The 25642-nt window shown below is 36.1% G+C and overlaps 2 protein-coding genes across 2 annotated transcripts; both read right to left on the bottom strand.

Annotated features, from left to right (window-relative positions):
- Positions 1 to 1452: 1452 nt before the first annotated feature.
- On the bottom strand, positions 1453 to 10715 carry slc35g1 (solute carrier family 35 member G1). The gene is made up of 6 exons (XM_044102300.1): positions 10648 to 10715; positions 10155 to 10575; positions 7522 to 7696; positions 6237 to 6371; positions 5909 to 6105; positions 1453 to 5073 (listed from the first exon to the last, which is right to left on the bottom strand). Exons 2-6 carry the CDS (start codon positions 10483 to 10485, stop codon positions 4661 to 4663), a joined length of 1251 nt encoding a protein of 416 aa, XP_043958235.1. The 5' UTR covers positions 10486 to 10575; positions 10648 to 10715; the 3' UTR covers positions 1453 to 4660.
- A 1058-nt stretch (positions 10716 to 11773) lies between these two features.
- lgi1b (leucine-rich, glioma inactivated 1b) lies at positions 11774 to 24737 on the bottom strand. The gene is made up of 10 exons (XM_044102289.1): positions 24147 to 24737; positions 22967 to 23038; positions 22049 to 22120; positions 20833 to 20904; positions 18682 to 18753; positions 16992 to 17161; positions 16686 to 16850; positions 15539 to 15759; positions 14914 to 15160; positions 11774 to 13989 (listed from the first exon to the last, which is right to left on the bottom strand). The coding sequence occupies exons 1-10, from the start codon at positions 24467 to 24469 to the stop codon at positions 13640 to 13642; spliced, it is 1764 nt and encodes a 587-aa protein (XP_043958224.1). The 5' UTR covers positions 24470 to 24737; the 3' UTR covers positions 11774 to 13639.
- Between the last annotated feature and the right edge of the window lie 905 nt (positions 24738 to 25642).

The following is a 25642-nucleotide window of genomic DNA, read 5'->3' as shown; positions in this document are numbered from 1 at the left end:
ATAACTCAATATTTAATGGGGTGTCATTACTTTTTTGCATGACAGTATTATTTTCCAGATACAAATAAATATCTAAGTCTATTTTTAATGTAGTTAGCACTTTAAGCAGACAAACAAACAAACAAACAAACAAACAATAAATAAATAAATAAATAAATGTTATGGTATGGAAGACTGTGAAAACATACACATGACCAGTAATGCTACCGACATTACTACAATGCTACATTCTGAACAATGCCATCCGTTTCTGCCTGTTTAGTCTCTGGAAATAGCCTGCTTAGCCCAGTTTTTGTCCAGCTGTCATTTACTGACTCAGTTGTTAGGGCCCGGCTGCTCTGAGTGCAGACAAGAGCTCCATGGAGTTAAAGGGTTTACACAAGTTTCACTGATGTTGAAGGGCTTTACTGCAGTGAAGCACAACTTTTCAAATTCCTTTCAGAGAATTTGTTGGAAAATAATAAATAGCATTTGTTAAAACCTTGCCCAGAAGGTTTTTTTCCCCACGCCAAGTCTTTTCAATCATCTTCAGTAACTTGAAAAATGCTCTTTGTGGCATCCCAATTGCAAGAATTTTTGCTTCAATGTGTCCTTGACTCTATCCATCTGGGTGATAAATCCTCAACTCTTCTAACTGCTACATTTAGTTCATCCCAATCTTTCAAAGCCAGAGCCACCAGCATCATAATAATTGTACTAATAGTATCATTTGTTCCACCAGCCCCACCTGTTGCCACCTCTTTCTGGCATGTATTAAACTTCAGCCGCCAAACAAAATAAATACTGAACAAATATGAAAAGTACACGACTTGGTTTCAAAAATTGTAATGAAAATAAGAACTTTTGAGTGCAAAAACTTTTATTGCTGCTGAAGTGTTTAGGAATATTATAACCTCAATACAGGTACAAATTTCATGGGTGCTGTGGTGGCACAGGGGCAAAGCACAACCCGTGTATTGAGGCCTTAGTCCTCGTCCCGGTGGTCGCAGGTTGGACTCCCGCCCTGGCGACATTTGTCGCATGTCTTCCCCCTCTCTCATTACCCTGTTTCTTGTCAAACTACTTTCAAAAAATGGCCACTAAAGCCAACAAAGCCTTTAAAAAATACTGGTACAAATTTCAGTCAGTGATACATATAGCAAAGATGCAAAAAATGCCAAAGTATTGATTGAAACACATTAGTCTTACAAATAAAAATGGTATTTGTAAGAATATCAGTTGTGGTTTTTAATATGGGCCGTTTGGGCAACTGCCCAGGGTGGTTTTAAGTAAGAACCCTTCTGCTGGTAATGCACAGTATTATTCTTTATAAGGGTTGAGTAGATTGTGTTATTATTGTTTTTATGTCATTTGTTGCTTATGTAACAGATCTATCTTGTAAATGAGACAATGAGTTTCAATAGATTTTTCTGTAATAAAATATTGCAAATGAAATCTCCACACAGTGTGACTTCTGAATTTAAAAAGTTTATTATGGAAATATGATATACTAAAAGTAATCTACCACCAGGAAGAAATGTATACATCTCAAACAAATGTTGATTTACATACAGAAATAGTAAAAAGTTTTAAAGCTGTGTATAAAATACCCTAAGTACTGCGTTACTGGGTTTATAGGTCCAGTGCATTTTCTAACATTTTACGAAAACATTTCGCTTTTCTAAAATTGTATATCCCAGTTGTTGTTTAGGCAGCAATTTAATGATTAACTGAAATGTTCCAATTTAACATTACATGTCATTAAAGAAAACCACAGCAAATTAAACAACAATCAGATAACTCTTGAGTCACTAATACAGGGTTTTCAACTTTCATAGAGTGAAAACCCTATAACATTAACTTTGCTTGTTAAAGTGACCACTTGCAACACGCATCTTACATACACATTTTTTCAGTTTTCCTTCTTTGAGAAGGCACATGGGAAACAAAGACTTTAATAAAGCTGAAATGTGCAAACTCTTATTTCAAAGACTTGTGATAGGATTTACTGCATAAAGAGACCAATTTAACCTGTGCGTATGTGCCGACCATTGTAGGTCTAACATGTACATAAAGTTTATAAAAGAACATTAAAAACAAATGTTGACGAAGAAATTTCAGGATATTAAGTAGCAGTGAGGTATCACTAATCTCATCATCTCACTTTTACACTATTCCGGATTAAACTCTGTCAAATAAAAGATTAAAGCTGTGCTGAGACACTTAAAGCTATAGCACTGCATAACAAACTGTGCATTAAGAATAAGGCTTATGGATAAGAACAAACATTTCTCCACAGACACACAAGGCAACCTTTTACAATCCATTTAAGTAAACATATTGGCTTTTAGCACTGCTCTGATTAGAGACACTTAATAGAAAACTGTGTATCAAGTATTTTTAACCATTTAAATAGACCGATGGCAAATGAACTAACTTAAATGTTCAAAGTCAGTCAAATGTCATGTACATTTCAGACCCTGAGTCAGTTTTAAAATGAACTGGTTTTGTTATTTTTATTTTAAGTGAAGGTAAAAGCAAGAAAGTTTTGCTTTACTAATTGAATACTTTTCTTTTCCGCAGCATTACTTCTAATAGAGCTCTTTCAACAAAGCTTCATTGAGTTGCAAAAGTTGCAAAGCTGATGATGTAGTGCCATGTTTAGAGTAGATTATTTTATCTGAGAAGAAAAATCTACACAAAACATCTGAGCTACTTCAGTTTTGCATAGATTATTAGATGATCTTAAAGTGCTAGCTAAGAGACCTGAGAGATATGCTGATGATTAAAAATCAGTATGACCTGAAAAGTATCTCGCTATAAAAGATATTCTACAGCCAGATTACAGGGTCCTTTTATCGTATTGCCACTGCTGGTAAAAATGTAAAAAAAAAAAAGCCTTTAAATAAATTCATCTTTTATTATTAAATAGCAAAATCTCCAACCTGAAAATAGTAGAAAAACTAATTTGACCTTAGTTTATTTTATTACATAGGGAACAAAATCCAACCTTAAATAGATGCTTCTAAAAAATATATATAATTCAAGTAGAGTAAATGTTTTCTGTGCTGTATTATGCTTTTCTCAGAAAGAAATTGGATACATTCATTTAAAAGTGTAAAATGACCAACATTAATGAATGATGGATTTATTTTAAGGTATTTTAGATACCTTTAATAGAGGTGCCAACAGATCCAAAATATTGCTGTCTTATGATTACAACTATATATTTATTTACACAATTTCCCTACATAATGGCACTTTATATGCACTACAGTAATGAAAAAAATAACTGGATGTTATTAATATGTAATTATAATCTGTGCATATTTAAGAAAATATTTTAAACCTCTTAGGGACTCAGGGAGAGCAACCCTGTTTTCAGGATATAGTTTTTAGCCACTGCTCATAAATAACCCAGATTCACAGGGAAAAATTGTTAATATATACAGTATTGGATTAACTATTCAGTAGCACCTTGTGCAAATCGCTTTAAAATGAAAGCTAGTATTTTTCTAAGTAATGTGATTCAACAAACATGGTCCCAGTCTATATTTGGAGCTTCTGTACAAGTTAGAGAAAAATACGAGAGGGCATTTTTTAAAACGGTTTCACTCAACTAGACTTTTAGAACTTCTCAGTTCATTCAGGAAGGCTTCAAGGAAGCAGGATGCAGCTTTTAAAGACTTTTCTTATTGTCATTCCCTGCAGATATTATTTTAAGCAAAATAAAAACTAACAATACTGTGCTTTTAAAGAGTCTACACAGGTTGACTCTTGAAATCAACATGCCTAAATATATTGAAATTGCTTCTAAATTTTAATTTATCATACGTGACCCTGTTAATGTGGTCTGCATCTCCTCTTGTTTGCATTTAAAGTAAACTAAAAAGATACATGAAAGTTATAAAAAGGAAAACTATAAAGTAAAATAGTAAAAAGTTGGTCAGAAGTTTGCATACACAACATAAGTATGGACATCAATTTTGGACTTTTCCTTTTCTAAGTTTAGCTGTACAGCATATAAAACTAGTCATTTTCAAATTAAGTTTTGAACCCAATTTCTGGCTGGTTCTGTGGCTTGTAACTACATTCAGTTCCTGAAATAACCGTGATCCGGTTATTTCAGGAACTGAATGTAAGCCATCTTTATTTATTTATGATGTCCTGATGTTTGTTGTGCATTATTGTCTAGTTGTAACATCCAAAGTTTCAACCACCTAACCCAAACTTTAAACCTCTGATATATATAAAAAAAACTGTAAGCTTGTAAAAAAAGAACAAGAAACTAAGGCCTATGGTAAGGTCTTCAAACCCAAAAATAATATACCAACTGCCAAGCGTGGTGGGGGGCAGCATCATGGTGTGGTATTGTCTCACTTCTACACATATTAGTGCATTGCACAAACTAAGTGGAATAATAGAGGCACTTCTCCCACCAAATGAATCAACATCATCTAATATCAACAGCTACATTATTGATACTTTTAATATAACCAAATGTTCCAAAAGTTCAAACATTGAACTAACATTAAGCTTCTGGAATGGTCTTCCACCTTCCACAAAAAATAAAAAAAATAAAAATAATAATAATAATACAGACCACCCAAAAAACAAAAAAACATAGCAATTCTCATAAAGGGGAGGCGATGAGTATAAGCAAACTTCTGCATTCCTTCTCTCAGCTCTTGTGGGAGCTGTTATACCACTTTCTAAATGCAACTCCGCTGGTGCTCAACACGACACACAGCGCCCCCCCAAGGCTCCACCAGGTCGGCGTACGATGAAAGAAAACAAACTGAAAGAAAAAGGCCAGCACTACGTCCACTGTCCTCATCAGGGACACGGGTCCGGCCTTCTCATGCTGCAGCGCCTTAATGAGGAAGGTCTGGCCAGTGATGCCCAGAACAGCAATAAGCATCAATATCCAGCGATCTCGACCACAGAACGGGAGATTCCACTCGCCCAGGACAGATGTGGTGATAATGCACTCGAGAAGGCCGATGACGGCGTAGTACCACACGGAGAGGTAGTAATGAACGCTCTTCCCCATTTTTCGCAGAATGACAAAAGTGAAAGCAGCTGCAATTGCACCTATAAGAAAAAAAGGTTTTGAGTACACATCTGAGAGAAAATAATCCTTATGCTGTAAAAAAAACACCAGTTTAAAATAAAGAATTAGGAATACAGGTATGTTTTGTTATGGCCCAAACAATCACAAATGTATTAATGGAAAGTTGATTGGAAGGAAAAAACTACGATAGAAATGGGTGCATAAGCAACAGGTATAACTGCAGCTTGGATATGAATTAAGCGTCCATCAGCTTGTCAGTCCTACAAAAGGCAATATTTCCACTTCCAGAAAACCCCCAAAAACACAGGTGCTCTAACAGTGCTGAGGCTCCCATTGAGGCCAAAGTGAGGCCAGAGGCCTATTTTACTTAACATAATGGCTCTTTGTCCCTACAATGCTACAATTGTGTTTTTTTGGTTTGAATACAGGGTTTGCTCTCTAAAGGGAAAAAGAGAAGGAAAGAAACTGAAAACAGATCCTGTACTGAACTGCTCTAGAGTTACTTGTGATACAAAGTAACAAATTTCTGCGACTCAAGAAGATAATCATCCAAGACCTGTTGAGATAATTTCACTGAAACATTTGTCAAAGTGAAAACAGGTCTGCAATGTCTGTGTGGGGGTGAATCAAATACCTAAAGTCTCTTTTTATCCCATGCTGCTGCTTGTGCTGATGGTTAAAAATGTAATTGACAGAAAGTATTAGATTATCTAAAAGGGAGGAAAGTCACTATGGAGAATACAGTAGAGGTGGTTAACAGGTTGGATGTTACCCTAAGTGTGACTTATGTGACCATAAGTGTGAGCACAAATCCACCAAATATAAATGAGTAAACCAAAATATTATTTTCATCACCTCCGAAGGCGGCCAAAGTTCCCTTGACATGGTTAGTGTAGTTGCCTTCGATGCCGCTGACATGCTCGCCGAAGAGGAACGGCGGGCGAGCGATGAGGATGACCCCGGTGAGGGTGAACACAGTGAACACGCAATCCCAGATTGTACATCTCTCTTTGAGGAATACCCATGCCAGGATTGAGGTAAAGACTGGATTGCTGATGGAATTAGTTGCAAGTATTTCATGGATAAATAAGAAACACAACAGCAGAACTTCGATTTTTAAGTGAAACTTTATAAATACTTTTTTTAATTTATTTAATGCAGTTAGGTTTTTAACAGCACTCACCTGAACATGATGACAGTGGCGTCTGCCAGTGGCATCTGCTGAACTGCATAGTAGAGAAGGATCATTGCATTGGAGCCGATGAAACCCCGAAGCACCAAATAAATAACTTTATCTCGGGGACCAAGGAAACCTATCCTGAAGGAGGAGATACACCAGGATGATGGATGAATGCATGACTGAAAGAATGGTTGAGTAGATTTAGTGACACACAAAGTTGAAAAACACCTGGAAAAGATGGATGGATTCAGGTTGGTGGCTGGAGAAAGTGATAACACCAGGTATGGCAGAATTGACAGAGATGCATGGATGTTTAGTTGATGAGATGGAAGATGATTATGAATGAAAAACCAATGTAGGGAATGAAAGGACGGACTGATTAAAAAATACATGAGGAAAAAGGAAAGAGTACTTGCAGACTTCAGATTTAAGTTGTTTTGTTTAATTAAAAAAAGTAGTTTTAATTTGTGCCATCTGTCGCTTTTTTAATCACTTTCCTATGACGGAGATTCACTGCCTGCCAGAAGTATTTATACCACATACACGTTTATACATTTTGTCACATTAAAAAAACAAACTTTATAGTATTTCACTATAGTATTTGATGTGATAAACTAACAGAAAGAAGAGCACAACTGCAAAATATATGGAGGTTTACACATGGTCTCCACAATATTTTACAGTTAAAAATCTAAAATGTATGCTGTGCATTGTAAGTCAGCTTCACCAGATCAACACTTAGTGCTGCAATTCCAACTCCTAATCTTTTGTGGTATGCAGTATAATTTGAGACCGATAAGAAAAAGAAAGAAAAACCAAGCTTCTCTGCCATCTCCCTGTGGTCCCACAGCCATCTGCAGACATGAACTGCTACCATTCAGAAACAACCAATCAGAGCTAAGAGGAAGCTCTTAGCACTGCCAATCAAGCTCATGTATGTGCTGCTCAATGTGCAAATGGCAGAGAAACAATTTACCACTGCAGAAAAACTAAAGAGCCTGAACATTCTAAACAAGTTCCAGTGCGGGGAAATAAATGTGGTTCCAATCTATGAACAAGTTATGAAGTAAGAAAAATTTTTCAAGGCATTGGAATTTGCTAAACAAATTTAGGCCTTGTTTTAAAAACAAAATCAACAATAGCTTTTAAAGGTAATCATTCATAAGCTTTTAAAAACTTAGATTTCTCCACATTACTTCCCATTAACAGTGTAATGATATCTGTCTCACAATGTTTTTCTGAGGCTATTTTTCTAAAAACACAGAGTAAAAGCTGATCTTCTGCTTACTTGTGGTAGATGAGTAACGGTATGACAAAGAGCATCTGGAAGAAGCAGCGAATGGTGCTGATCTCAATGGCATGGATTCCCTCAATGGTTTTCACCAGCAGGGCGATGATGGAGAACAGAACTGTAGCCAGGAAAGCATAGAACAGACCCAGACCAGGACATTTCTTTGGTTTCTCTGGGTGTAGGAAAAAGAAAAGAAAGCATTGCAAAAACAAATTAGTCAAATATTAATACAAAGAGTGGAAATATAAATGATTAGCCAAAGAGGATGCAAAGAGTTTAAAAAATTGCATACTGTAATCACAATATAACAGCTAACTGAGGCAGAGGAGCTCTGTCTGTTTTTCTGAACTCTTAGGGGCACCATAGATCCACCAAATCAACACTGTGCTTGTACTCCTTGTACAAGCAGTCTGGAGAGCAACAAACTGATATGTTTGCAGAGATTAGATTTCAGTCTTGGAATATACTGACATCTTTCTTTGCTCTAGCAATTTTACTTAGGTGTGCTTGCTTGCTTTTCTAACTCCGTATGCTGGTTTAACACTCTGTTTTGAAAAAAAACGTGACATAGAGAAAATTACAAAAGAATGCCATGCTGTGGTTTTGGTGTCATCTTGCGACTCCTTATTTGAAAGGGGAAACAAAAAACACATCCTCTTAATGCCTTCTTAGATGTGCAAATATGGTTAGTATAGACTGACTTTTATAAACTGGAGAAAGGTTTTTATTGCTTGAAAGGTTTATTTCAAATAAACTGATTTTTTTTATATATTGTAAAGCTTGGGGGCAAAAAGAAATCTTTTAGGCACATGTACAGATTTTATCTCATTTCTGTTCAAATATGATCTAATTTTATTCTTAAGCTGTTAAAACTAGAGCAATTTTTCAAAGTAAATATGTTTCTTGCAGTGTAGCAAACCTATTTCTGTCATTATCTATCTATTATATTGTCAACAGTGGGTTGTGAGACAGTCCCAATGTTTTTTTTACACATCACACAACTTCTACAGTTTATCATCATCACCCTTTACATTTTTCCAACCTAACAAATATGTATACCTGAGCTTCAATATTCCAGATTCTCTTTGTAATATTTCCAATATTCTTACACAGGTTTTGGAGCTTATTCATTTTTACAGTACAAATTTTTCATGTATAATTTTCTTTTTTTTAATTGGTGAGATTTTATGGTATAAAAACTTAATTTTGACTACACAATGTTGGTTTTAAGCACTCAGCAAGACCACCACTTTAAACTTAGCGCAACTTTTGCTACCTAAGGGATAGAACAAATAGAGTACAGTATCACTCTAAAAGAATGTAATCAATCCAATAAAATCAAGGAAACACAAATGGGGAAAACCCTTTCATAGCTCTTATAAAAGGGCTCTTTCTAATAGAAGCTGAATAAACAAAACACAGTCATCTTAGCTCGGTTGCTTAAGTATAATGTCTTCGTCAACATTCTTAATGTATTTTTTAACAAGAGGGATAAAAGTTGTAGGACTGGAATAAAGAGGAAATCTTGTTTCTGTAAAAGTGCACAGTCATTTATGGAAGCCCATTTCTGCCAATATAATTACACACATAAAACACAATGATCATTTAGCTAGCTCATGATTTTAAAATAGTACCACATAATTGAAGATGGAACACATAATATAGTTACAGTTCATTTATGCTGCACTGTCACTTTTAAATACATAAATCATTTTTTTAAATTAAAACTGTATTTTAAATTATTTAAAAATACACTTATTAATGTAATGATACAAGTATCATAATTTCACAATTATGACTTAAAACACTGACTCAGTATCTCATATTTACAAAACAGCAATAACATAAATACGATACTATGACAATATCTCATTTTCATGAAATAGTAAAGTCAAAGTTATGAGAAAATTAACACAGTATTGAATTAGTTCTAATAATTATAAGATAGCTTTCTTGAAACTATCTCACATAGCAAAATCAAACCTATGAGCTAACTCTGTGATGGGATAGCTAGCTCATAGCTACAATATATCTCATAACTATGTTCAGTTATGCCATGTTGTGATTATGACCTCAAGGCGATTCCAATCTTGTTTTTCCGTTTTGCTTTTTATTGTTGTTTTTACAGTGGCAGTAGTGGACGTCCATACATCCAGCCTATTTAGGAGTGATGTAAAATTAAGAAAGCTTACAGCAGCCAAGCAGGCTGAAAGGTCCGTCGCTTAGCAACCGAGCTGCTGTTTTATCAACCATGACTAATGAAACCAGAAGAAATATGCTACTGAAGTGGAAAACATGTAGATAACGCAGATAAGTCTCTGAGTTTTGATGTGAAATATGGAAAAACGAAAACACTTCACTGGAATTTTTTTTTTAAATAATAAAATAAAATAACAAATACTGAATGAACAAATTATGGAGGTGCAAAGTGCTGCTGTTCAACATGCTCTTATTTATTGCTATTAGAATGTGATACTGTCGAAACAAACAAATGACGCAACCCGGTTGTATAACGTAAAGCTACGAAGGAAGTCATTGATTGGCTGTTTTTCTTTTCAACTGTTCCTCTTCTTTTCGTCATAAACTTATCACAGCAACAGCGAAGTTTAGTACTTTAGGAGTTAACTTACCCTCTGGTGGTTTTCCTTCGGAAGATGCGGTCTCCTTGCTTCTCGTGCAAAACGCCGGTAGCACACATAATAGCGATTTCTTCTCGCCGCCTTCTAGCACAGTTTCGCTTCCTCTCGCCCGGTGCTTCTCTTCAACATCTTCATCCTTAACATAGTTAATTCGTAGATGAACTGTTTCATCTGTCTGCTCGTCATCGCCATGCTCTTCTTCTTTTTGGTGGTTGTAGAACTGGTTCTGGTTGTCATGGCTAACAACTTTGTGAAACGCAACAGTCACGTCGTCCTCTCCGGTTAAAGCCCGTTCCCGCGTACAGTTATTGCACTCGCCCATGGTGGTGGTGGTTGTAGGATGTGACGGCCGAGCGGCAGCATGCCTCAGTGACAGCGCTGTCCGACGTCTCTGTGTGTATGCCCTGAGAGACTGGGAAGACAAGGTTAATCACTAACCTTGGTGTCACTATACAAGCTCTCGTGCGGTGTTTGCTTTACCCACAGGGGGGCAGAAGTGAACCCGAGACAGCCCTGCTGGGAACCTGGAACATTACCTAACTCTTCACGCCAGTTTTCACTGGTTGTCATGGAGATGTGAGACCACTACGTCTCAATACGCATACATTTTAGGACACAAAAAATAATCTGGAGCATATTTATGTAAGATTCATGAATGTAACAGGCACCACATCCAAATATGCAAATCAGTTTTTGACCTAAATTATAGTCCTACTTATTCTTTTTTTTTTTTAAATACAACGTTTAAACAACGTAGCTGAAACTAGTTTTATCTATCAATCTATATTAAAATCACTAAATAAATATATTCTTATTTATATGCCCATCTCAAAAAGCTGAAAATGTTATTTTCTATTATGCGACTCAGCTGTTTTTTTTTTATTTCTGTACCTAAAAACAGAAATGTACTTAAAAATTACATGACATTCAAGATGTACAATTCCCAAATTAAAAAGAAAGCTGAGTACCAGTTAGAAAATCAAATATGAAAATTAGCCAAAATTAGATAAAAGATATGCATGGATACTTATATTATCTTGTAATTCATTAATTTTTTGTTTGTGAGTTTATAATGTAAAATTTTGACTTTTTTTAAGACCAATATTATTTAAGTTGAATTCATTACAATGTAAATATATTTGATTAAATTAATTAGTCAGCAACATACTCAATTTACAAAGTAAGCTATACAAATACAATTTTGTCAATTTTTATTGGTGATTCAGGCTCTGGGATGTGAGCCATTTGGTTTTGCATTTAAGTAAACAATAATCATCATAGTTTTTTTTTTTATGACAGGTTTAACCCAACTAATTGAAATCTGTATTTCTCAAGCCAGATCTCATTAAAAACTCTGCAGGAGCTTGCAGTGGAAGATGCTTTGATTTCTAATCCCCACACACAGCTCACTGAGCCAATTTTATGGTAGTAATTACAGCCTAATTCTTTAGCTGCATCCACAACATACAGAAGGAATGGTTGCTCTCAGAGCATTTATCAAAAACAAATACAACATTTAAAAGAATCGATGGAGAAGGAAAAAGGTGTCCACAATTTAAGATGTGACTAGGACAAAATTAAGAAATTTAATTGAAACAAAACAAACAGAATAATATCTTGTGTTAATAAAATAATTAAATACACAACACAATACTGTTCAACTTAGTTTGAAATCATAAGCTGTCACAATCATATTTGAATTAATACTGTAGAACTATTGTTAAAATTCTGCATGCATTAATATCACACAGATACATGTTGCAAAGGATTTATTAATTTATTTATCAGCATGAGGAAAATATTATGGAAAAACAAAGTTTGCCACACAAGACTTGATGTGAATCTTTTCCACAATATTTGATTAATGACATTGACAATCAAGCAAATAAACATAATTTCTGATTTAGCAATTTAGTGCTACAAGATATAAATTACAATGAGCAAAACGAGAAGGAAGATATACACTAACACAATCTCTACTGTTATGCAGAAAAACATGATAATAAGGTGACCTTTTTCTATGCAACACCTAATTCTACTGGCTATCAAAAATAACACTGATTCTGGACCTCTCTACTTACAAAAGTATTATAAATTACACACACATTGTAAACACATAATGCTATATTTGGCAAGTTGATGTCTGGGATGTTATTTGTTATTTCCTTTTAATGTCAGAGTAAGAGGAGAGTGTGAAAGCACAGGTAGCATGAGTATCACAGTGGTTAGGATTTAGCTGTAGATTAAAGACAACAATGGTTTTTGTTGCTGGAGGGAAAAAGGGCTAAGAATTCAGTGCAAGAGAGAGGGCTCAGTTGCACATTAGGATGCTTCTGGTGCGTTATTCATTGGGAAACCAAAACCATGATTTTATGTATCAGACATGCAGGAAATAGTTTTGTTTTTCTCAGTTTCTCACAAGTGGATGTCTCATCACAGTTTCTAAGCGTAAATGGGAGGATTAAGGAGTGCAAGTTGATCAACTGCCAAAGAACTGTCACAGAATGGGAATAAGTCCTATTTTCCCTTGAAATGCAAGGGTGTGTTATTAACCTATGGCATTATGTTTTTTTAAAAAAACCTGTCATAATACTGGAAACTACATAACTGAAACTGTAGCAAAACTGTAAATAACATGTTTAAGATTATTGGATTGTTCAAGATCTCCATTTGGACTATTATGAGTAAGTCTGTAGGGCTCTTGGTTCACAGTGTGGGTTTTAAATGGCTTTGATTCAAAATCAGAGGAAACCTTTAATATAAATATAGGCTCAGTATACATACTTCAGGGGACACAAAGATAAAACATTTGGACCCTAAAAAATATCTCAGCTCTCCTGATTGATATCTAATTTGTGCTATTGCATTGCGTTATGACATAAAAACTAAACACCAAATATTTATGAACTATCAAAATAATACTTGATGAATTATCATACAGCCAAATTAAAGTTCTACATCCTTAAATAACCACCTAATAAGTTCAGAACAGATAAGGATGAGCAATCGTGTCTTACAAAGACACTTTAAACTGAAGTGTTTAATTTCATTTTGTTGCATGTCAATAGCAAGCAGTAGCATTTATACTGGTAAATATATATTTCCCTGAACTGGCTTGATAAACTGGAGAGGTAAGCCAAAATTACAAAACCTTTCACAACATTTGTTGAAGAAAAAAAATCAACATTAGAAAGATATTGTGATTTTGTAAAACACATAATTTCAATAGAGCAACGACTGAAAATGAATAAAAGTGGTAAATTTCTGGCTTGATTTTTTTATTTTTATTTTTGTTGAATAAAGGAAGTAATTCTCAATTAGGTAACAGTCTATTTTTTTTAATATGCTGCTTCTAGGACCTGGTAGGTATACCCTATGGCAGGACACGGTTAATGAATGGAAATTTGGACTCATGATTCTACATCGTCACAGAAAATTTAATTTGAGCAGGAAGGTTTCCCAAAGAACTGATTATCTTAATCACTCAAATCAATCATTAAGTGCTCGTAAATCTGAGTTTTTCCCTTGAAGCTGGATGCAAGCAAGAACACCCGGTTGTCAACAGAGACCACAGAAAATCCCCGGGGTGCCTGAATACTGAGCTCCTGAGATGGGACAAACTGCCCCCTCTTAGCATCCCATTGGTAGACTTGTGTCAGTGAATAATCGCTGCCCAGGATGGCATACTGCCACTTGCCCACGGAGACAGGCTGGAACACCATGGAGCCACGGGAGGGGAATGTCTGGACTTCTTTGAACATGGCACCATCCCAGCGCATCACCCTGGAGTCCCCGATGTATCTTGTCAAGCATATGAACAGATCACCTTTAAAAAGGACAAAGATCCGAGGGGCAGTTCAATTTAGACTTAAGGAGTTTGACGCGGGGGGGGGAACAAAAAAGCACACAAAAACAGTTTACGTAATTCCAAATCCCAAATAATTCACTGCTCTTGGCAACAGCAGTTCAGCAAAGAACCACAAATAGCTTAGGCAAGGGCAAGGGCAAAATGAAAGTAATGCTTCAAAGAAGTGATGTATGAGCTGTTTTATTGTGATGGTATAAAACCACCTTGAAAATAAAAACTTTTCCTCTGCTGTAAGGTGAGGAACAAAAGTATTAATTACATCATACATGTAGTGCTATAAAAACATATGGATTTCTTGTATTTTAGCTTCTTGTTTCAGATCATATATATATATATATATATATATATACATATATATATATATATATATATATATATAAATATATATATATATATATATATATATATATATATATATATATATATATATATATATATATATATATATATATATACAGTACATTGTCCTCCAACCCCAATGACCGATTAAATCTTACTGTTGTTTTCTGGAGTTCCAAATCTTTAAATATCTCTCTTTGTCAGACAAGAGTTATTTAATGGTTTTCTTGATTCTGCACATCTCAGTAATCAGGTGATTATGACTAAAGCTGAATAAACAGCTAATGATAATTACAGTTTATTTGTGATTTAACAAGGAGGCAGTTATATTTTGACATTGACCAAGATGGTTTGGATTGCCATTTATTTTTTTTAATCAAAAGCTTCTCTTCATGTACTCAGCTTATCTTTCTTTCATTTTAAATGTAGTTTTTTTAATTTAAATTTTAAATACTTCAATATCTCTAGAAATGCATGTTTGTATATAAAAAAATCTGGATAAGAAGGAAAAAAAGCTTGAGATATTGAAGCTTTAGTTCTCACCTTTTACCCGAAAGTGTTTGATGGAGAACACATCCTCCATGTCTGGTATATCTGTCCTGCGGTCAAACTTCTTCTGGCTCCTGTTCCACTGGTACACAACCGGCCTCTGGGAGCTGCTGGACAAAATCAAGTGGGGCTTGTTGGAGATTTCCAGATATTCAACATCAGTGTCCCTGTACCAGGGGTGGAGTGACTGGTGGGAATAGAAACCAATGCCATTCCATTTGTACACAGTTGTAGACCCAGCCTGCAGAAAAGGGAGAGAATTAAAATAGTTAAACAATTTATAATTTGAATGTCAAAATATACATTTTGGAGACTTCAAATGGAAATATGAGGTATTTTGTGTGGGTGTCCCTGAGCATATGTGAGAGCATATGCAAACATTTGGCAATGCAAGAATAATCAGCAGGAGCAGACACAAGCCAACGCATTGCAGACAAGAACACCAGGGGAGGAGCTGGCCGGCGCATTGGCATTATTCATTCACAGTGCTGAACAACACCTGTACAATGGCTGTGAATCAAATACAATATCTCTGATGTTTTGCCATTAAATTAAAAAAATGTATTTGTGTAGTGGTAAGCAAAAAGCAGCAAAACGGAAAACAAAAATCCATCCCAACCTTAGAGCTGTCAGCAATGACAAAGAAAGATTCTCCATCAATCACAAATGTCTCGATGTCATTTGGTTTGCGAATCCTCAGGATGTCGATGTCCTGGATCTTGATGAACTTGTTGGCAGAGGAGTCACGTTTGTAAATGTGGGAGCCTCCAAACAGCTGGGCCACAATGATGAAAAGCTGGTTGTCAATCACCATTGGCTTGCAGACAACAGTGGAAGTGCCTCAATAAAAAGAAACACATGCTACACAATTAACATTAGTTAGATTGTTTGCATTCATGCATCTTCAGAGGGAGAAATTCAGTTATTCCGCTTAGGGCAAAGACTGATTGTTAAAGAACAATCAGTCTTTGCTTCTGCTTTGAAATTAAACTTGCAAATTAGTGTAACTGATAGCAATGTTTTTGTGATACCGAAGAACTAAGATGAACAAATATAAACTTACTAAAGCTCCTCGTAACAAAGTCAAACAAATTTGTCAAAAGTCTTAACAAATTAAAGTCAAGTACTGATATTTTGAATATAAAATGTTTTTAATGAGATCACTCACCAGTTACCCTACAAGCCAGCCAACCAAGGGGCTGCCGTCATTTTACTTCTATTTAGCTGTCTTTTGTTCTGTTTGCTCATATAAATTATGTTTTATTACGATTGCATCCAAAACGAGTTTCTCTAATCCACCTACTTTAACAGTTTTGTTGTCTGGAAAGCAGTCCAAAAACACTGTGACTGTAACTCTGGGCAGTTTTAGAGCAATAGCCTGGAATTTCTCTTTAATAAAATCCTGCTTTTGTCCAAGGAACATCACATGTGAAAGTATTAAATAATCAAATGAAAAATGTATGTCTGTTACTTTGATCTGCTTACCTATACTGTAGTCAAAGATAATATTTTGAAGTGACAGACTGCATTCAATTTCTATGGCCATCCTCACTGTAGTTGTGGATCCAATAACAACATTTTAAAAAGTAACCTGAACTTAAATTAAAACAAGTAGTACTGTCTAAACCGCATTATGAACTGACCTGGCTGCTAACGGCAACGAGACAATATAGTCACTTTACAGTTTATTAACCTCTGACTTGGTGTGACTCTTGTTCATATAAAACTTTCAAAGTTTGCAATGTTTAATTGCTTTTCCCACTCACTTTGAATTGTGTCATATGTTCTAAAGGTCATCTCCACATGATCCCATTCCAGGAAGTTGCATGTGCCAGCAAACGGCTGAGCAAACACGACGTACTGCTCATTACCAAAGGTGAACGTTTCCACTGAAATCGACTCAAACCTCAGCAGCTGATAGGAAGCAAACTCTGAAAGGCAGAACACAGCAGTCAACTGTCAGCTTTGTCCTTGATCTCAAATCAGTACATTCATACGTCATAAAAAAGAGGAGGGTTGCCCTGCAGAGCTGCTGTTTGTGTGACACAGGGACAAATATTAGAAGGTGATACCTGTGGTGATGCAGTCAAAAGAATGTGGTAGCAGGTCATTGATCTTCTTCCCCTGGTGAATGGGCGGCCCGCTGCAGTAGATCTGGTCCAGAGTGGCATTGGTGTGATGTATCCATTCCACCAGCCACTTGAGCTTGCAATCACAAATCAGATTGTTCCCTCGCAGATCCCTGCATGCAAAAATGGATATCATTTAACATTTATTATCAGTGCTGCTTAGCCCCTGTTTGTGTCCATTCATTCTACACTGCTGAGTCCCGTAACACTGTAATAAACTGAATTATATCCCTCTCTGCTTTCTTGGGTTATATGCTGGGTTGGAGCCAGCTAGTGTCCCATCCCCTGAGTGCTCTTTCCTCCTCACACACTCTGTCTGAACAGCCATTAACCTTGGATGCTCAAACTGAGTCCATGCATATTAACATCACTCTAGTTGATTTTGACAGTGCAACCAAAACAAGATCCAAGGTTGTGTTTTTTGTGTGTTTTTTTCCTGACTTGATAGCGGCTTGCTGAAACATTTTGGCATCCTAACCCATTATTTTCTCTTCCGTCCTCTAGACTTCTGAGATTTTATTTTTCCCTTTAACAGTAGAAATGCCTGTTTTTATAACAGCTTTATTCATCAGCTTCCCTTCTTCCACTAGTTTGACCTCAAGAGAAACAAAGAGGGAGACGCATTTCACTGACTTATTACAATAGATGAGTCATGAGTCAAATTATTTTTCTTTTTCTGGGCCACACATATTTATTCTTCTATTTGTCCTGATTTTCAAAACACATGCAAAATGAAACTCCTTCATTTCATTTTGAAGGTTTATAGCCTTCGGTTTTCTTTAACCATGCAGGGTCAAGGAAGAGCGGGTGCTTGTCTCCAACAGGCATTAAGTGAGGCAATGACGGGTCACCAGTTTACCCCAGAGCAACATAGACACATACAGCGTAGACTGTTCCAAAATACAAACCAGGGCAATATCTAAAATAATTTAGAGCACCCAACTAAGCTAATATGCAGGTTTTTGAGGTGTACAAAGAATCCAGAGTTTGGAGCTTAAATACTCCTGATAGACCTCATGCATGCAAAGGAAAATTATGCAAAGTCTATGCAAGAAGAGTTTTAATCAGGTTTGAACCCAGGACCTTCTCAGGTGCACAAAGGAATGTTTTAGGAGATCTTTCCTCCCAGCAGCTCTTAGAGTCTATTACCATCACTTCTGCCATTTATTTGCACAGTCTTTAGTTTACATGTATTACAAATAGTCTGATGTCTTATGTAAAAAAAATTATGTTTAGGTTATAGTCTTCTCCTTAATGTACTATAAGTTACTCTTAGTGTTTTTTTTTATTGCTTACTTTTTTAAATTTCTGTGTGCCTTATGCTTAATGCTGCTGTTGCACCTAAAAATCCCACTGTGTAATTTTTATTTTTGCTACAAGGCAAAAGGGTTAAAAATTCTGCAATGTTGCAATCAGAAGATTAGAGACATGTGTCACGTTTTTTGTTAGATAAACGTAAAAATCAATAAAATTATAATCATGTTTGTGTTAAAATGCACTAATAGAGCCTTTATTTATAATGACGCAGAGTAAATACATTATGTGTGTTTTAGAAGCTTGTTTATGAGGTTCATAAAATTCTATTAAAAAAGTAATTATAAATGAAGAATAAAATTTAAAAAAATTAACTCACACTTTAGTCAAAGCGTCCATGCCCCGAAAGACATCTTTGGGCAGCGTCTCCAGGTTGTTGTAAGCCAGACTCCTAATTAACAAAGAGGCACAGAGACATTTATATCTACAGACACTAGACAAATAGATGTTTCAATATGTGTTTTTTATTACTTGTAAGCAACAGAGTGAAACTACAAGCGTTATCTGTGAATTTCTACACTTCAAATGAGTTTTTGAATCTTATATGCCAAATAATATATATTTACAGTAGTAACTTACAGAACATCCAGCCAGAGGTCAGAAAGATGTAAATAGACCACGTTCTGCACGTGTTATTATATAAGTATTTTAATAAATCTAGAGCAAACTCTGCTTATCTGCAGTTCAGACATGGGACCCAACAAAAGTCAAGGATATCACAAATCAAACTGTTTGCTATCTATGCAGAACCTCTCAGCTGAGACCTGAGCTGAACTCCAAATCGGCAAAACAGAAAACAGAAAGAGATGAAAGCTGCATTATTCATGCGAGAGTTAGTCGTTCACACAAGAGAGACCATTTTACTTTGTGTTTTATATTTGAACAAGAATGCACTTTCAAAACGGATGGGTTTAAAGCAGAGTGGTTGAGATTCCAATACTGCCTGGGCCCTTCAATAATGTATAGTGTGTGGGATGAAGTGTAAATTCCCACACATAATGCAGAATTTATTCATGGCTCTATTTAAAAAACACAAAACATCCATAAACTGTTGTGATAAAAATGAATTCCACTCTTGTCAGGTTTTTCTATAAATGAGGATGTGATAAAACCACAAATCTTGTTAAACTGGATTACTCTAGCAGGTCTTAAACTGGAATAATACAATCTTTAATAAACAACACACATGATTTTGTACATTGTGCTAATATTGACTTAAAACATGTATGTGGTGAACTAAGAACACTTATATTATCTTTGTATGACCAAATAAAGAAGGTATTGTGGTTTATCATTACTGATGAAATGTGTTTTATTAACTGAAGATTGATAATGTCTGTTACTGGTCAGAATTGTATAAAAGAGTAGCATGGCAACGTATGCTATGTGAGGGTGGTGTGATGTTAAAGCATTCTTCTTCTCATTTTAATAAATTTTAGTTATAGTGAACATCCATCTCCTTTCTGAAATAACTATTACACACTGAAGTGTAAAAACTGCAGGCTGAAGAGAGTTTTATTTTTTGTTCTTGAAAGCATTCATTTTTTTAAACATAAACAACTTTTTAAATGCTTAATAATGAAACTATTTTTCAAATGTCACGACATTACTTATGACTATAACCCACACATATTTCATGCCTCTTTTATCTTAAATTATCTTAAATTACCTCTGAGGAGAGGCAATCAATAGCCATCTATGCATCTAACCTGATAATGCTGTGGCTGCATTTATCACTGTAGCTGCATAATCTCCAAATGTGAACAGAGCAATCTGGCAGAGAGTCAGGGACAGATTATAGGTCACAGGGTTAGGGTTACAGCACAGTTATATTTAGTTTTGACCTGCAGGTCACTGCAGGTCGCAACTTCTCTTCTCAGTCTGTGTAGTCTGAAAGAATAAAAGGCACATAGCTAATAATTTTATCTTACTTAATCCTTTCTGATGGCTGGTAGAAACAATGTTGTAATCTGTGGTTATAATACATAAACATATAAAACCTTCAAAAGCAAACTTTAAGAAGACAAATACAGTGTAAGTATAAATTTGAGAGCTAAATCATAAAAATTAAAACATCCAACTCTGGTCTTGTGCTACCTGATACTGCTGACATGTTCAGGCAGTCACCTTGTGAGCCAACCACAGACAGCAGCAGTTCTTCCTACCTTTGCATTCGAGATACTGACAACATGATGCAGTGGCAGAAAATAGAAATTGATGCTCTGTGTATTTCAGAATATGTGAAATTTATCCCTGTACTATTTCTCTCATAAATGAGCAGTTCATGGAACAGAGAATCAATGGAAACTGGCAATAAAGACAACAAATTTCTGGGAAAAAGGAAATTAATCAGAACAGCTGGTGAGAAGGGAGAAAAATATAGCAATATGAACAGAAGTTAAAAGAAAAGTTTGGGATCATGGAAAAACATGGTGAAAACACCAAGATATACGAGTAGTAAAATACTTACAAATGTAGCAGTGCCTTGAGACCCCGGAAAGCAAATGGAGAAATTGATGCAATTCTGTTGTTTTCAATGAATCTGTGAAAAACAAGTAGGATTTAAGGAGCCCAATCAGGACCTTCTTCTACATGTTTGCTTTTTAGCCCTTGTCACCTATGCCAACATTTCAACTATGGTTTTCTTTGTGCCACAATTCCATGAAGGCCAGATTTGGATGGCATATTGCATTTTCTGCCAATAAATTTCTCATCTGAGCAATGGATTTCTGTAGCTCCTTAAGAAATGCCATCTGCCTCGTGGCTGCTTCTCAGATTAACCGTCTCCTTGCAGGAGATGATGAACTAAACAGCACTCTGAGAGCTTCAAAGGTTTGCTTTATAATCCAAAGGTTTTTTTTAAATTCTCACCTGTTTGATGTGTTTCTTGGTCTTCATGATGATTTTTGTTCATTAATGTTCTCTAAATAATTCCTGCACCCCTCACAGAACAGCTTGATTTCTACAAAACTTGAATTACACAAAGGTGAACTCTGTTTCCTACTTTAATCACTGGATTTTATTTCCGGTGTCAGAGTGAGGTGGGTAGCAGTATTAAATGAAAGTGTTGTCATGGAAAAATTACAATAAGGTCACATCTGCTGGTCATGTCATATGAAATGCTTATGAACTCTCACCAAAAGAACTAATTGGGTTACATGTAGAAGGTTAGAAGTTGTTTTCTACAGCTGCATCAGAACCAGACCGTCTGGCCCCTTGTTAATTCTTTATCTTTGGTATAAAACTCATGTGTTGTCGGTGCCTGGGACAGCTTGGCGAGCTTTTCATCCAGACCTGCTTCATTACTGATTGTCCTACAAGATCTCTGTATTGTGCACAATATAAGAATAAACCTGATTGAGTGATTTTACCTAAACAGTGCTTGGAAATAGTATTTTTTTCCACGACAGTGTGTTGCCACACAATATGCAAGCCACACTTGTCAGATTTGTTTTTAAGTTGAAGTGTAAACATTATGCATCGTGTTCACAATTATGCATTACTTTGCCTATCACTTAAAATCTCATGAAAATACACCAAAGCTTCAAAGCAAATAGTTTTAAAAGTTAAGGGATGTGAATAATTTTGTAAAATGATGCACAAAAAAAGTACAGCATTTTATCAATAGTATATTAATAGTAGGTGACTAAGTTTCAACCTCAAAAGAAAGAATTAAAAATACTTACAGGTATTCAAGATGTGGCAAACCCACAAAAGCATCTTCATCAATCAGGTCAAAGGAATTTGCGGTGAAGAGTCTGGAAAGGAAAACAGCAGCAATAATGCAACTCAATTCATCCATTTTGTCACAAAAAAAAAATACTGACTATTTTTTGATTCTAAGCACTTTGTCTTGCCTTGTTGCTGAAAATGTGCTATATAAATAAAATAAACTTTTACCTTCTAAGTGTCTTCTTCAAAGCTCACTTGACTGAATTCTTTTCTCAATTGGCTACAAATGTAACTCCACAAAATGTTACTTACATCATGGTAAATGTTAATCATACTGACAGGAACATTAAGAGACAAGGCAGCAAACCACATAACTATAAAGAAATATTATTACCGTAACCAGTGAAGACTAATTCCCGTTACTCATTTTTGATTCACCCTCTTCTGCTTTTGATTTCCCACACACTCTTTCAGACCACTTCAGTGTCATCTGAGAATATGAGGGAGCTGATGCCAACAAGGATGCACTGCAGAGACAATGGCTAGTGCCAGTGTACTATTATCCTCTGCATGAAGCGCGATTAGCGCACAATTAAAGCTGACATCGGCACTAATTTGTTAAAAGAGATTGCTTAATAAACTCTTTGTTTGCCATTATGCTTTGTGCAATATTATGCAGCAGTTATTTAACATTCTGCGCTCTTTTTAAAGAAAAATACCCCACTCCCAGCATAACACTCGATCTATTCTTTTGTACCATTTCCCTGCTTTTTGATACCATGTGGTATACTGTATAATCCTGACACCATTAAGTATGCATGTCAGCCCCCTAAACAAGTCCTCTTTGGGAAGAACTGAGCTTCTATGGATGGATGGATGGATGGATGGATGGATGGATGGATGGATGGACGGACAGATGGACGGATACTTACAGGAGTTGCAGATTAGGTGTGTGAACAAAACTTGCTCCTGCGATCTCATTAAATCCAGATTTTACAAAAGACCTAAAAATAAAAATTGTTAGATTAATATACAGTACAGACCAAAAGTTTGGACACACCTTCTCATTGAATTCAATTAGAAAGTGTGTCCAAACCTTTGGTCTGTACTGTGTATATAACAATTAAGTGCTGTTAAAGATCAGCCATAAGATTGCTACAACTCAGAGCTGGCCCGAAGTTCTGTAAACAGTATTTGTTTTGGGGGCCACTTTGTGTTAATCTCATCAACCCACCAGCTATAACTAAAGTCTCTTCTCCAAAAACAAATCTCACTCTAGCTGGTTAATGTGTGGTTTGGTTCTAATCAAGTTAGCTGTGTCCTTTGCCAGTGTGTTCTTCAATATGTGGGTGTGAATATGGGCAGGAATATTTGGCCTATTGCAGTCTCATCAAGGATTGAAAATGGTTGTTGAGATATTGTTGTTAACGTAAATCCACGAGACAATGAATGAAGACAGTCTGCTGCCATTCAATTAGATAGGTCTAGTTGGTACAATCCTTGAGTTGGTTCCAAAAAATTGGAAAGAACAACACAATATTTGTAATTGCAAATTAATTGGGCAGGGGCTAAGTTGGGAAGAACCTGCTGAATCACATGGGAAGGAATGTTTGTTGAATAGATGAGTCTAAAAACTGAATTATTTGGAAGTCAGAAGCAGAGACCAAATATGTTATTCCAGAGAAAGAACATCTTACTCTGCCAGTCAATCATCACAAAATATATCATAAATTCAACCGTGTATATGTCAGGCTATGTTTAGCCCACAGTTGTCTGAACCTCTGCCAGTACTGTGATGCCAATGTAGTTTGATCCATTTGAACATCCACTATAGAATGGAAATAAATGCGTTAAGGTCTGGTGTCAATGCTAGTAGCTAGTAAGCACCACAACTTTAAAAACATCTGTTTTCTAAGTTTGATACTAGAATATGCTCAACTTGGGTGTGAAGTCATGTTGTGTTGGTGAAGTCATTTACATATCAAACGCATCATTAGCTCGCTTATGCCATGGGCCGACACTGTAAGCTCACAAATCAATATCAATATTATGCAGTTCTGCACAGTCTGTGAGTCATAAAGTGCTTCCAGGCTCAGTTGGAGCAGGACTTACAGTGAAACGACGTCGGACGGGAAAGTGTGAGGCACGCTTCGGACGTTCTCACACAGGGCATTGTCTTTAGTGCAGGTGCATCCAACGGGGCATCTGGGCTGCCTGGACCTACGTCCGTCAGTCAACACCAAGCAGACAACGGCGACCCACATCAAGACCGTCCATCCTCCACTACATCCTCTGCCCGGGCGTCCCATCACTGTGATCCTGTCCTGGACCAGTCCTGCCGCTCCTGCGCGTTTAACTTCCACACGAAAACAAAAATCTGTATACGGCCAATAAGGTTGTCTCGATGCTCCTGCTAAGTATTTATTTGTTGTCATACAAGCCGGATTTTTGATGCAGCCTTGTGTCTCATCCAGATAAGCGGATTTGTTCTAAAAAAGCGACTAAGAAAAATATCTATCTACGTTTCTTCTCTGCTTGATGCCTTCAAAAAAGTACTTTTAAATGATGTTCGGAGGGAAAAGCCCATTAGACAGCCAGAAAGGAAGAAAGAAAGAGAGAGAGTAAGGAGGAGGGGTTAGAAGCCCCAAGGTGAGCGTTTTTATCACCGCTGCCAGCTATTATTTATGCGCGCCACAGAGCCGTGCGTAGCTAATGGGAAGCGGCTATTCATGAGGCTCTGAGCAAATGCACCTGCCCCACACTCATTCAAATGCCGCCCCCTTTCTCCTCGATTCAGCAGAACAATGACATAAAGGATGTAAAAAAAAAAAAGCTGTGTTTTTAGTTCATTTATTTTAGTCAGCGCATATAAGTTGCATAAAACATGGAAAACGCATACAAATCTGTTTCTGTTTCCTGCAGACAACAACCGATGTTTTATCGCTTCTGTCATCCTGTCCTGCCCCTTTGAGCCCACATGAGGTCCTTTGTTGATTTCAGCGGAAAAGTGGTGAAACACTGGATGTCTGTTCCCAGACTTTGCTGAACCTTCACCCCCCAAAGTCTATCTTAATCCTGAATTATTCGCAAAAATTCTAAATGAATAATACGTTCCTTATTTTCTGTCCACAGTACAAAGGGTCGACCTTTGTTCCTCTTTGGAGATGAACGTTATGAACCTCAAAACAGCCAAATTTCCAGTGCAGCTGAGGCATAATTTCCAAGATAAAAGTAATTTTGTATTGATGTTCTCTGACTGCATTCTTTAGTGTGCCTCTTATTTCTCACTCTGTTCTCTTATTTTCCATGTATGTTTTGAAAATTACACAACAAATGATCATACACTTTATTACACCATGGGAGTACAGTGGCATAGAAGAAACAAACAAATAGGCCCATTCAAAATGCCACAAAGCAAAGAAAGACACAAATTTTCATTGAAACAGGAAAGTCTATGGTGAAAAATACATAAAATATAACAATGTAGTAATTCTTATTTTATTTATTTATTTATTTATTTATTTATTAGCTTACTGTAAATTATATATTTATTTACCTTTGTATTAAATCGCTTTACCTATTTAGCTAAATCTCTTTTTTTATTCTTT

This window comes from Gambusia affinis, linkage group LG20, assembly GCF_019740435.1.
Source record: "Gambusia affinis linkage group LG20, SWU_Gaff_1.0, whole genome shotgun sequence".
NCBI classification, from domain to species: domain Eukaryota; kingdom Metazoa; phylum Chordata; class Actinopteri; order Cyprinodontiformes; family Poeciliidae; genus Gambusia; species Gambusia affinis.
This window is presented reverse-complemented; position numbering and strand designations above follow the sequence as displayed.